The 14,461-nt window shown below is 48.9% G+C and overlaps 1 protein-coding gene and 1 long non-coding RNA gene across 2 annotated transcripts in view; one reads left to right on the top strand and one right to left on the bottom strand.

Annotated features, from left to right (window-relative positions):
• The window catches only part of LOC136587448 (zinc finger protein 271-like), a 60,362-nt gene that overhangs the window by 18,684 nt on the left and 27,217 nt on the right, over positions 1-14,461 (top strand). Inside the window, exon 5 of the mRNA XM_066586017.1 lies at positions 1,739-1,925. Within this exon, the coding sequence (XP_066442114.1) occupies positions 1,739-1,925 (187 nt within the window). The remainder of the gene's footprint in view (positions 1-1,738; positions 1,926-14,461) is intronic.
• LOC136588332 (uncharacterized) lies at positions 5,454-13,343 on the bottom strand. The gene is made up of 2 exons (XR_010787567.1): positions 12,268-13,343; positions 5,454-12,194 (listed from the first exon to the last, which is right to left on the bottom strand). It is a non-coding gene; the product is annotated as an uncharacterized lncRNA (long non-coding RNA).

Genomic DNA, 14,461 nt, shown 5'->3' with positions numbered 1-14,461 from the left:
GTGGCAGTGGGGATGGCGTTACCCTCTTACAGTCGCTCTGCTGGAAGTGCATTAAATACATTTTCTACAATGTAATCTGCTGATTTATCAACTCAGGAGTCTTTTTGGAATTGTGTTTTTGTAATTAAAGTTTGAATCAAATTGATAGACGGTAAAAAAAATATATATAACTGCGGTAAATATGACCACTTCACCCTTTCACTGCCATGAGTTTTGCGCCATTTTGCTGCTCTGGTAGCCGGGGCAAGCGTCACACATTTGAAATGTACAAATAAAACCTAACCCCGCGCCCGCGCACATAACCCCTATGGAAGCCGTCTGATCCACGGCCCGCCGGCGCTGACACTGCAGACAGACCGCGGATCCTGCGAGAAAGCAGGAGATTAACAAAAACCCTCCACTGCGCCCGTGCTGCAGAGCGCCCTCCCACATCTGCCGTGCCACGGGATGGGGTGGCATTTTGCTGCAGGCTCCCACCCATGGACATGAGGCCTCATGTCCACAGGCAAAAGAAGAATTAAAACCCGCAGCGGATTTTAACTCTTCTCCCGCGCGCGGATCCGCACCCCATAGGGATGCATTGACCACCCGCGGGTAGATAAATACCCGCGGATCGTCAATAAAAGTGATTTAAAAAAAAATGGAGCATGAAAAAATCTGGACCATGCTCAATTTTCGTGCGGGTCTCCCGCGGGGACGGCTCCCGCGGGCTTCTATTGAAGCCTATGGAAGCCGTTCGGATCCGCGGGAGACAAAAATGGGAATTTACTCACCCGCTCTGGATCTTCCCTTCGCCGCGGCGTCATCTTCTCTCCGTTGCGGCCGGATCTTCTTTCTTCGGGCCGGCGCATGCGCGGGGCACGTCACCGACGTGCCCTGCGCATCCGCCGGCCCGAAGAAAGAAGATCCGGCCGCAACGCAGAGAAGATGACGCTGCGGCGAAGGGAAGATCCGGAGCGGGCGAAAGGTAAGTTAATTCTTATTTTTATGCCTCATGTCCGCGGGGCAGCAGCAGCCCAATCCGGAGCGGGCCTGATTTTCCCCGTGGACATGAGGCCTTAAGGACGGAACGATCCTTAAACCGAACAATGGGTGAACCAACCAGCGCTGGCCTTCATGTCTGCATGATAGAACGGCCCACGGAAAGCAAGCGGTTATGTTTCGCTTGTCCGAAGGGTTTATTGAAGGATCGTTCCATCTACATGGGCCCTAAGCCGGAGCCCCAACGGACGGAGCGGCAGGAGGTGAACAGAAGTCCCGTATGCAAACAGGAGACCCTCAAACTCTGTGCTACTGCGGCCCCAGCGATAAACCGCAAGACCCTCTACATGGCAACGAGGGGTCCTGCAGAGCGTCACTGACGGGCGGGGGAGCTGTCTCTATATACTGTTATGTCAGTAGGGTAATACGGTGACGGGACTGCGGCTGCCCTGAAACCAGTAGTGTGGGTGCCTATGGCTGGGCTCCCCCGTGGGGAGCAGTCCTCTCCGGCTCCCATCACCAGGGGCCCGCACACGGGCGCCTTAAGGCAATTGTCTGGGAGAGCAGTTTTTCAAATACAGATGCATAAAATGGAGATCCGTGGCTAAAAGTGCGATCCAAGCAGCACATGAGCTGCGCAATAACTGCGGACACGGTTCAGTCTGCGCAGGAGGCCGGCTGCGCAGGGAGGAGAAAACTGCGCAAGGTTTATGCGTTGCAAGATGCACAACTGTGACCCCCGTTCTTGTGAATGTAGTCACACATACGAGCACCTTATTATCACCCCCATCACCCTGCAGCACGTTCTCTGTGGGCGCGCTCTCACACCGCCCGCTGTCCTCAGCGGGGCCGGCGGCAGCATCCTGCTGCACCCACTGGGCGAACCTCTGCCCTCCACCGCTCCAAGAGGTTTGGAGATAACGCCTCAGATCTGCGGGGAAGTGGCATGTTGGCGCAGCCTGATATCGCACTCGACACGGGAGGATGTGGATTGTGCAGTCGCCGTCCACACGGGCGATCTGCAGTAAAATGTGGGCGGTTGAGGGAATGCATTTTCACTTTTTCATTCACAGTCACAGATATGAATTGCGTATTTCGCGAGTGGAAGAAAACGCGCAGCATGCTCTATTTTGCAGCTGAATCCGTGCGGACGGCCTCCATTGCGTACGGGCTGCGAACCCCGCGTCATCACTAGGCAACGGCACACGAAAAACATAAGCTACAGTCAAACCTCTCGTGTCGTTGGTAACCCGTCCGAAAGCCATCCGCTAAACCAGAAACTGGAGGCCATTACTTCCATAGGAATCCATTGTTACGGGTGGACAGGGAGTCCCTACGCCAGCCCTCTCCCGTGTCCCTACCTACTAGGCCCCAGGGCGACAACTGGGAGGGACTGGGAGAACGACAGGTGGGCACCACGTAGCTGACAAGACACAAACAGCCAGAGAGAAGTGGGGAGACGAGGTCCAACCTGAAGACACGGGCGCAGTACAGGGGGCAAACTAAAAACGGAGTCAGTAGAAGCCGAAGTCCGAGCACAATTAGGTCAACAATGCGGGTGTAGGCAGACGGAGTCAGAACCAAACACTGGGCCAGCGGACGCCCCACCAACCGCCAGAGCAGGGGGCCCCACAGCTCCAGGACGAGCGTTCCGCCTCACCCGGACACCGGCGCCCCTAGTGGTAACCCCATCTGTAACATCCATATAAATCCACTGAATGTGTTCTAGACGTTCTGAAAAACCCCAAACCGCATTATTGTTCAGCGCTAATTACTGCGCGACGCTCCCCTTCTGTCAGTGGCGCTGCTCACACAGGCGGCTTCAGCCATTAAAACGAATGTCCGAAAACACGACACAACTTGGCAGCGCTAAATGCCCGAGCTACACTACTGCGAGAATAAAAATCAATACCTTGCAGGTGCCGTCGGGGTCCTGGGGGGCGCTCTCCGGGCCGCCCGCTGGGCACTGGTCAATCCAGAAGAGCATCTTGCTAGTGACAGGGATTGAAATTCCCCGCCTCCAGCAAGAGATTGCTCTGATTGGCTGAGTGACAGCCTGCTCAGCCAATCGCAAGCAGCGCTGGATGCTCCAGTCACAGCCATTCATCCATGAATGCCTGATTGGTCAGCAAAACTGGAAGCAGGCGACGAAAGTGGAGCAAAATCCTGCAGTGAAGAATCGGCAAAACTGGAAACTGACAAAAGTAGAGGTATGACTGTATTGTGCCTGACCGCCAGCGAGCCAGCGCAGTCACAGCCGGGGCGCCGGACGAAATCGGCTGGTGTGAGCTCCGCCTTAGGCCTACACTGCATCGGGAAGTCTTCAGACCCTCTCATTCCATTTTACGTTTTGTTACATTGTGGCCTTTTCTATTTGAAGATAAAGTTCAAGTTTCCCCTCATTCTGCACTCCGGACCCCATAATGACACAGTGACACCAGAACCCGAGAAATCTCTGTAAAATAACCCCCGCAGTGCCAGAAGTATTCCCACCCTGCCTCCAGTCTTCTTGAGGATGATGCCACAAGCTTTACCCCCTGGGTTTGGGTTGTTCTGCCCTCTGTCAGGTTGGATGGGGGCCGTCTGTGGACAGCCATTGTCAGGTCTCCTGAGATGTCCCATTGGCTTCAGGGCTCTGGACAGTCCCTCAAGGACATTCACAGTTGTCCCCCCTCCTGGGTGGTCTTAGCTGGGGTCTTAGGGTCATTGTCTTGGAAGGTCAACCTTCTGCTCAGAGGTCCCTTGTGTTCTGGATCAGATTTTACTTACAAAATATCTCTGTACTTTGCTCTATTCATCTTTCCATCCACCCTGACCGGTCTTCCCTCCCAGCATGATGCTCAACCAACAGGCTTCACTGTAGGGATGGCATTGGGCTGGTGATGAGCGGCTCCTGGTTTCCATCCACCCTAACTGGTTTCCTCTCCCACAATACGATGCCTTACTACCAGGCTTCACTGTAGGGATACTTTGGGCAGGTGATGAGCAGCGCCTGATTTCCCTCCACCCTGACTGGTCTCGCTCCACCACCAAGCTTCACTGTAGGGATGGTATTGGATAGGTGGTGAGCGGCGCCTGGCTTCCATCCCCCCCTGACTGGTCTCTCCTCCCCCAGCATGACGCTCCCCCGCCATGCTTCACTGTAGGGATGGTATTAGGCTGGTGATGAGCGGCGCCTGGTTTCCATCCAGCCTCACTGGTTTCCCCTCCCACAATATGATGCTTTACCACCAGACTTCACTGTAGGGATACTTTGGGCAGGTGATAAACGGCGCCTGGTTTCCCTCCACCCTGACTGGTCTCGCTCCCCCACCAGGCTTCACTGTAGGGATGGTATTGGATAGGGGATGAGCGGCGCCTGGTTTCCATCCACCCTGACCGGTCTCCCCTCCCCAGTATGATGCTCCGCCACCAGGCTTCACTGTAGGGATAGTATTGGGGAGGTGATGAGCGGCGCCTGGTTTCCATCCACCCTGACTTGTTTCCCCTCCCACAATATGATGCTTTACCACCAGGCTTCACTGTAGGGATGGTATAAGGCTGGTGATGAGCGGCGCCTGGTTTCCTCCCACCCTGGCCGGTCTTCCCTCCCAGCATGATGCTCCACTACTAGGCTTCACTGTAGGGATGGTATTGGGCAGGTGATGAGCGGTGCCTGATTTACATCCACCGTGATCGGTCTCGCTCCACCACCAGGCTTCACTGTAGGGATGGTATTGGGCAGGTGATGAGCGGCGCCTGGTTTCCTCCCACCCTGGCCGGTCTTCCCTCCCAGCATGATGCTCCACTACTAGGCTTCACTGTAGGGATGGTATTGGGCTGGTGATGAGCGGTGCCTGATTTACATCCACCGTGATCGGTCTCGCTCCACCACCAGTCTTCACTGTCGGGATACTTTGGGCAGGTGATGAACGGCGCCTGGTTTCCATCCACCCTGACCGGTCTCCCCTCCCCCCAGTATGATGCTCCACCACCAGGCTTCACTGTAGGGATGGTATTAGGCTGGTGATGAGCGGCGCCTAGTTTCCATCCACCCTCACTGGTTTCCCCTCCCACAACATAATGCTTTACCACCAGGCTTCACTGTCAGGATACTTTGGGCAGGTGATGAGCGGCACCTGATTTCCATCCACCCTGACCGGTCTCGCTCCACCACCAAGCTTCACTGTAAGGATGGTATTGGGTAGTTGATGAGCGGCGCCTGGTTTCCATCCACCCTGACCGGTCTCGCTCCACCACCAAGCTTCACTGTAAGGATGGTATTGGGTAGTTGATGAGCGGTGCCTGGTTTCCATCCACCCTGACTGGTTTCCCCTCCCACAATATGATGCTTTACCACCAGGCTTCACTGTAGGGATGACGAGGAACCTTCCTTTGCGGAACCACGCCTTACTCAATTTGGAATGTTTACAGCCCTCCATATTAATTCTGAATTGATAATGCGCATAAGAAGTTCCCACACTGACACGATGTTCAGCATAGCTTCCTCAATTCTACTTTAATGATCGGCGTGTAGCCTATTTTAAGAGTTTAACAAATCCGCCCATCTGGGCAGGTCAAAAATTACATGCATACAACGTATTGTTTAATTATTGGATAAGCATCTTGCAATTCTTCCATCCTCCGGTCATCTGTGATTGGCCATCAGGTGGTGGATGAAATGAGTGGGTTGTCTTGGAGCCACGTGGGGTTCCTTCGATATGATTGGATGTTACATCATGAACTATAAATTGCACAAACCTCCCATGTTATTTGCATACGTTTCCAGTAAAGTCGCTGGGGAAATTTCTGCGGTTGTCCATGTCTGATTCCTAGTTCCGTATTAGTGCATGCAGCTGGACAGTCACATATATTTATACATGTTGGTTACGGGCTAAATTGCTAAATTCAATCTTTGTCAGCAGAGTTTTATAAAACAGATATTTCATATAAGCGGAAGTACCTATTGCATAACTTGTAGCAAGACATTATATTTGTATCAAGACAGAAATATGTATACAGAATGTTCAATTGACAACTGTCTACTGCCAAAGCCCACCGATCCATAATATAGGAATACTGGACTTCCACCACAGACCCCCCTTGAAACTATCTGTTTCACTAAACTCGCCCTGCTCCGTCCCACCCCAATCCCCCACCGCTGACCCTAGACTCGCATTGCGTTGTAGACGACTAGGCCTACTACTGCCATGGGGGTATAGGATGGTTTGACATCATCACATTCTGGATCCATGATGACGACGGTTGCGCTGACAGTGGGCTTTTTGTTGGACATCGTAGTGGGACAGGTGGACCAGGCAGTCATCAGGGTCGGAATACACTGTATGCAACAACAAACAGAAATTAGAATGACTATAAAGGTGACAAATATAATCAGGTTAGGAGAGGTGCGACTTTTACTATCTCAGGTAAACACTGCATAACTTGTATAGAACCCCGCCTTCTTGACGTTACCTCGATTCATCAACAAGAGTGCAAAATCAGGACTATCTAATTACTGATCAATATAACTGAACCCCTGTCTCATTAGTAAGTGCATTATCATATATATTAGTCTGGAAGGAAAGAGCTACAAGGTGATTATTCCCACTTCCCTTTTCCAGAGGCGGCAAGGTAACAGGACCAGGGGCGTTGTAACACCGGCATGTTGCGTGGACATAAGCAGAGTGCACTGCAGATAAAATAAAGCAAAGTCTTAGCAAAACCCTATCACAGTGTTCTAAATACACAATGTTCCAAAACTTATTTTTCTATATTTTTTCCTTCTCCTGTTAGGTACCTAACTGAGGAAAACAGACTAAGGTTGCTCTTTTTAGTTAGTGCGGTCAGCTTCTTAATGGCAACTGCGTTTTTACCTGTGGGTCACGTTTTGTCTGGAATGTAGGTACATGTCTCCCCTATCATCTTACAGACACTCCCTTTTTTGGCTAAAATCGTACCTAGTGCCATTCTATTTTGAAAAGTCATAGTCGAGGTAGGTTCTATTGGTCGACTAGTCCCTATAAGGCGTCTCTAGTATAATTTATAAACCGCTGTTAATTATAATAAACATAATTAATCCAGTCAACATTTATTTACCCTAATAATCGGAAAAATGGACTCGAGCCATCTAGTTTTAACTTGGTCTCTAATTTTTAAAACTTGTCAGGTACCCCCCTTGGCTATCCTATGATGTCAATGTATACGTGTAGATCAAAACTATCACCAGGAGCCTCTCTTCTCACTCTAATGTGCTGTACTAGAAGTACATACTAGTAGTGCGCACAGGTACGCACGGCGTGGGACTCCCTAATCTTCACCCACACCATTGTCCCTCCTGGAGATAGTCCTCATGGTGAACACGTCCAGGTCGCCTAACCCTTGCGTCAGGGTTTTCCCACTGCCCGTAAGTCCCTACTCCTAAAAGGGGAGGGATCCCTACCTCACCTCAGAAGGAGGCCATGGATTCCCTGGGCTTATTTCCGGGCATCCATACCCTCTATCTGTACGAGTTAACACCCCACAGGGTGTGCCCTCGCCGGAACCTAAGGTCTTCTGCACTTTCCCTAGGCAAATGGGAAGTCCACTGACAGTCCATCTTATGAGACTGAGGCAGGCGCAGTACTGGTACATTTCTCCATTCTTCTGCTAACGTACCTGGTTGGCATTATCGGAACTGGCTCTTCATCTTTTTCAAACAAGGGAAACATTGGTCACATTAAAGGGAGAATACACGTACAGGAAATTACATACCCCACCTCTTTCTGCGAAAATCATATCCACGGCCACTCTATTTTGGAACGCCATGAATGCAGTGGGCCCTAACTGGTTAGCTAACCCTTGCAAAGTATCCCTGGTGTAGTTTACAAACCTCTGCTGATTGTAATAGATATAATTCATCCAATCTACATTATTATTAACAGTGACAAAAGCAAATGAGGAATCAAAACCTGCTTTAACCTGATCTCTAGAATTAAATTAATCTCGCTCCCCCCTTTACACTCCTATTACATCTATGTGTACATGTGGATCAAAGTTACCACCTGGAGCGTCAACGTCTCTCTTAGCACGATGCAGTGTTAGATTCTCACCCTCAGTGTACCACATTATAGCATGTAAAGGATATGCAGGATCATTAGTTTTTTCAACGCCAACATGTGGGTCCAAGTGGGCTTTCCTTTGAGCTTGACTGCAGTTGGGGTGGTGAGCAACATCTGGTAGGGACATTCAAACAGGGTTTCTCTCTTAAACTTTTCCACATAGACCCTGTCACCTGGTTTTAGATTGTGACACTCATCTGTAGGACCTGGGGAAAAGCAGAGACTGCAGAATGCATTACTAACAATTCCTTGGAGAGGCCTATGACAAAATTAACAAGAAAATCATTCCCCAAATTCAGCTACTGTGGCATGTATCCTCCTAAGAAAAAGAAAAACTAATGAGAGACACTCAATTCAAAATTTACCCATTTTCTCTATTGCCTTTCGTATCTACTTTCCCCCTACTCCGTGGATGGTAGGGTGTGTGAAAAGCCTGAAATATACCCAAAACAGACATGATGTGTTGCATTATTTCACCTGTGAAGTGTGTACCTTTGTTCGACTCAATCACTTCTGGTACCCCATATCTGCAGATTACCTCATTCATGTATTTCTGTGTGGTTATCTGCTCATTTACCTTAGTATCCGGGTGGGCCTCCAACCTGAAAAAGACTCGAGCAACAACAAGCACATATTCATACTCCCCAACAGGTGTGAGCTGAATGTGGTCAAATTGGCAATCTCTGAAATGGGTAGAGTGGTCAAGGCAAGTGTTATATGGCCACCTTACTTCTGTCCGGACTCGCATATGGCAAAGATCATGCTAACTGGACAAATGATGCAGCAGCTACAGAGAACCCAGGTGTCACCCATTCTTGTTCAGTGTCGCCGTCATCGCTGCTTTTGATTCTGTATACCAGCTGGGCCATCATGGGGAACAGGGACCTCTGTAGGCAAGTTCTGTTGATTGTTCGCCATACGCCGTCCTGTGCTGTCGCTCCCGTATTTTAGCCCATCTGCTTTCTTTCCTCGTTGACTTGTAACTGTAAAGTCCTTGACATATCAAAGTCTTATCAAAGTCCAAAGGTTTTATCAAAGTCCAAAGGTTTTATCAAAGTCTAAAGTCTTATCACTGACTCATGCTGTCAGTATCTATTCTTCTTTCTTCCACGGCTTGAGGGCCGCTGCCTTTGCTGTGTTGTCGGCGAGGGTGTCATCTCTCGCTTCTCCGTTGTAGAAATCGGTGTGGATTCTCCATTGCCAGGTAGTAGTGGTAGGGTTTCCATGAGACTCTGCACCGCTGCACCATTCTTAATTGGCTGTCCTACTGAGATAACAAGCTGTCTGGCCTTCCATATTGGGCCATAATCATGAGCTATGCCAAATGCATTCCAGGAGTCAGTGTAAAAAGTTGCCGACTTACCTTCTACCACTCCACACGCCTCAGTGAGGGCCTCCGGTTCCGCTTCTTGCCCTGAGACATGCGGAGGCAGAGCTTCTGCGTTTAGGACATCTTGTTGTGTCACCTCTGCATATCTGGTTCGGAATCATCAATCCTCACCCTGATACCATCTACAAAAGAAAACTCAAAATATGCATCATTAACAGTGTGTACATCACTACAATAATGCTATTTAAAAAAAATAGCTGATCTGCCATACTCAGATCACCTATGCCTCCCCTCCCCCGTTTGAACCTGAATACCTGATTAAAAGAAGAGTGGCCGGATTCAAGGTATTACAACATTGGGAAGCCCAGAGCAATATTGGGGGAGGCATAGGAAAGAGCACATTGTAGTCGGATCTAATAGGCCAGAGATAAGTGCTTGGGTTGCACTTGCATGAGTATGTTCTGGGTGTCATTTGGGGTGTGGACCACTAGGGGGTAGTCCAATACCAACTTAGAAGATTTGTCAACCATTGCCTGTACTGCTGCCATCGCAAAAGCAGATGAGGGAGCTCCTCAAGTCACTGGATCCACCCTCATGGCTGTGGTTGTCCTCCGTGCTTTTGTGTCAATACTGTCGTATAGGTGGCAGTATGAAACAAGGTCCAGAAAGGTGCGGAATTTGGCAACGGGTGTAAGTACAGGTATAGCCTGCAGAACTTGGTTAGTCCTTGGAGGCCTCCAGGCCTTACAGCCTTCTGCAAGAGAATTTAACAGTGAAATTGTGGCCGGTTGGCAGTTTTTTCCAAAGCATCAGCACACAGCACCTAATATGTGTGGCTGACCCTTCTTTTTTTTTTTTTTTTTTATCTAGGGGGATACTGTTTGACCCAGGGGTGTGTATCTGGGTCTCGTATATATTATCATGGTCGATACATTCAATTTCCCTATGCCTGTCTTGTAGGTGTCCCATAATTTGTCAGGATCCGTGGAAAGCTGAGTTTGGGACAGGAGAAAAAACAAAACTTTTTCTTCTGGCTATCTATGATTCTTACCCCCTCCTTGGATAAGAGACGTGTTCTTGCATCATCAAGCTCCACCCCTCCGAGTGTGGCTAATCCCTTACTTCCTTATTCCCTCATTCAATGTTTGGCAGTCCTTGGGTACACATCACAACTCAATAAAGATAAAGTCTTATGCATCACACAATTTACATTTTACAAATTACGGGTCAATCTGCCCCGTTCCTCCTGTGGATACCTGGCCTTATCGTTACCTGCTTGTTTCCTATTCCTTGGCTTCCCTACCGTCTCTCTTTCTCCCTGTAGTTTATTTATTTTATATTGTCTGTGAATATACGTTACTTGTGCTGGGACTACCGGGCAAGTAACTTCCTCTTTTTAGGTCTCTTACTCATGTGACAGCCCAGCGACAGGATTATAAGGGAGATAACGGGAGTACGTGGCTAATTTTCACTTTTACAACAATTTTTGTCAGACTTCCGGCGACCGGGCAGATGCAGTATTAGATGCCGGGCATCTCCATCTGATTGGTAATGTACTGCAATTCTCTCTATTCACTAAGCTCGTGTCTTTGTATATTAATACAGACGCCATTGCAGCCCACCTTCACTTCCTCTTTTCTGACACTTAGAGAAATTCTAACGTCTAATGCATAAATCACATATATTATGTTGTAACTTCTGTCACAGCGGTGGTTACAATTGAATTGGGGACTAAACACCTATTGGGGACTTGGCAAACATAGACGTATTTTCTTGTGGGCACGGTGTATTGGGATTTGGTGGGCTACGCAGTCTGTATTCTTAAAAGCCCCCTCAGGATGTGCGTGGCATACAACTTTTTACATTTGTATGACGGATGTATTTGTCTGAAGGATTAGGTTACATAACAAGCCATCCGCAGTAGTTTTAACATCCAACAGTAGTTATTTATTACAGCACAGGAATTGCTCCGCTTCTATTGAGAGTTCCACTTCCTCTTTTTAAATGTAGTTAGCAGCTCTTTTTTTTCCTTTTTCCAAACACACTTACGGGCACAAGCCTATGCTTCTATGCTATTATTAACGTTTAACAATTCGGAAGCAATATAGTTTAGTAGTCTGTCTTTTACTAGAAGGGATCCAATAATGCAACCTAACCTATAAAGTCCAAACCCACAGCGCGCCGCTGTGTACGGTGCATTATCTTGGCTATAACCAATTGCTACAGTTACTGATACTAATTCTGTATGACAGACAAACCAACAGACTATTTCTATACAACAACTCAGCAGGATTAGCTCTACACAACAAACAAGCACACTAACTTTATACACAAAGACAGATAGGACACACAGAAAGATTGCTTGATTAATCAATGATAACTTGACTCTCCACCCTTTTCACACTTTCCTGGAGGGTGTAAGAATTAACCTTGGTATTGTTTGCTGCCTTTCAATTTCAATCATGGCTGCCAGATTTATGATTATAGAAGTCTCCTCAGACGCCGGACACAGTATGCCCCGCCCTAGAGTCTCTAGCATTTCTGTCGCTACACAGTTTATCAATCTACCCTCAGACGGAGGGATCTACTCGTGGACATTTAAGCAATAAACAAATATTTGTGGACACACACAAATAGACAGACAATTAGACGGAGCACCAGTACGGCTGGCTTAGTCTAAACTGCCCCTCGGGATACTGTCTGGTAGCCCCCCTGTCCTAGATCTTTTACCAGACTTTACCGGAGCAGAGGTGCCTGTCCAGACGTTTGACCGTTTCCTGACTCTAAGGTTTTAGACACCAAACCTGAACCGAGCAAGACCTCCTAGTCAAACTACCCTGTCAGGTCCCCCTGACTCTAAGGTTTTACACTCCAAACCTGAACCGAGCAGGGGGCCCCTGCGGGGACTTCCTCTCCCTTAAAGCAATTCACTGACCTTGCCAACCGACCAGTACTCTCAAAACGACAGGCATGTAAACATTCCTTTATATCTTATGACAGGTTCTTATCGAGTGATCGAGACTTAAAGAAGTACCTGTCGTCGTGCGGATCCAAATAATTCGGCCTGGCACGGCACATAGGCGAGCCTGAACTTAGCCACACAGGTATAGATAATTAATTTATCTCACCGTGTTCTGATGATATTTTGGGCCCACCAAGTCCAAGGTCGCATATGTCCGTGTCTTCTGTCCGAATTCTATGGAACCTATCGATCACTCCCCGTACGGGCCACCAATTGACGAGGAACCTTCCTTTGCGGAACCACGCCTTACTCCATTTGGAATGTTTACAGCCCTCCATATTAATTCTGAATTGATAATGCGCATAAGAAGTTCCCACACTGACAGGCTGTTCAGCATGCATAGCTTCCTCAATTCTAACTTTAATGATCGGCGTGTAGCCTATTTTAAGAGTTTAACAAATCCGCCCATCTGGGCAGGTCAAAAATTACATGCATACAACGTATTGTTTAATTATTGGATAAGCATCTTGCAATTCTTCCATCCTCCGGTCATCTGTGATTGGCCATCAGGTGGTGGATGAAATGAGTGGGTTGTCTTGGAGCCACGTGGGGTTCCTTCGATATGATTGGATGTTACATCATGAACTATAAATTGCACAAACCTCCCATGTTATTTGCATACGTTTCCAGTAAAGTCGCTGGGGAAATTTCTGCGGTTGTCCATGTCTGATTCCTAGTTCCGTATTAGTGCATGCAGCTGGACAGTCACATATATTTATACATGTTGGTTACGGGCTAAATTGCTAAATTCAATCTTTGTCAGCAGAGTTTTATAAAACAGATATTTCATATAAGCGGAAGTACCTATTGCATAACTTGTAGCAAGACATTATATTTGTATCAAGACAGAAATATGTATACAGAATGTTCAATTGACAACTGTCTACTGCCAAAGCCCACCGATCCATAATATAGGAATACTGGACTTCCACCACAGGGATACTTTGGGCAGCTGATGAGCGGCGCCTGATTTCCATCCACCCTGACCGGTCTTCCTTCCCCCAGTATGATGCTCCCCCACCAGGCTTCACTGTAGGGATGGTATTGGATAGGGGATGAGCGGCGCCTGGTTTCCATCCACCCTGACCGGTCTCCCCTCCCCAGTATGATGCTCCACCACCAGGCTTCACTGTAGGGATAGTATTGGGGAGGTGATGAGCGGCGCCTGGTTTCCATCCACCCTGACTTGTTTCCCCTCCCACAATATGATGCTTTACCACCAGGCTTCACTGTAGGGATGGTATAAGGCTGGTGATGAGCGGCGCCTGGTTTCCTCCCACCCTGGCCGGTCTTCCCTCCCAGCATGATGCTCCACTACTAGGCTTCACTGTAGGGATGGTATTGGGCAGGTGATGAGCGGTGCCTGATTTACATCCACCGTGATCGGTCTCGCTCCACCACCAGGCTTCACTGTAGGGATGGTATTGGGCAGGTGATGAGCGGCGCCTGATTTCCATCCACCGTGATCAGTCTCGCTCCACCACCAGTCTTCACTGTCAGGATACTTTGGGCAGGTGATGAACGGCGCCTGGTTTCCACCCACCCTGACCGGTCTCCCCTCCCCCCAGTATGATGCTCCATCACCAAGCTTCACTGTAGGGATGGTATTAGGCTGGTGATGAGCGGCGCCTAGTTTCCATCCACCCTCACTGGTTTCCCCTCCCACAACATAATGCTTTACCACCAGGCTTCACTGTCAGGATACTTTGGGCAGGTGATGAGCGGCACCTGATTTCCATCCACCCTGACCGGTCTCGCTCCACCACCAGGCTTCACTGTAGGGAGGGTATTGGGTAGTTGATGAGCGGCGCCTGGTTTCCATCCACCCTGACCGGTCTCGCTCCACCACCAAGCTTCACTGTAAGGATGGTATTGGGTAGTTGATGAGCGGTGCCTGGTTTCCATCCACCCTGACTGGTTTCCCCTCCCACAATATGATGCTTTACCACCAGGCTTCACTGTAGGGATACTTTGGGCAGCTGATGAGCGGCGCCTGATTTCCATCCACCCTGACCGGTCTCCTCTCCTGCAGCATGATGCTTCACTGTA

Source organism: Eleutherodactylus coqui, chromosome 13 (assembly GCF_035609145.1).
Source record: "Eleutherodactylus coqui strain aEleCoq1 chromosome 13, aEleCoq1.hap1, whole genome shotgun sequence".
Taxonomy (NCBI): Eukaryota; Metazoa; Chordata; class Amphibia; order Anura; family Eleutherodactylidae; genus Eleutherodactylus; species Eleutherodactylus coqui.
Note: the sequence above shows the minus strand (reverse complement) of the source record. Positions and strands in the feature narration are given on the sequence as shown.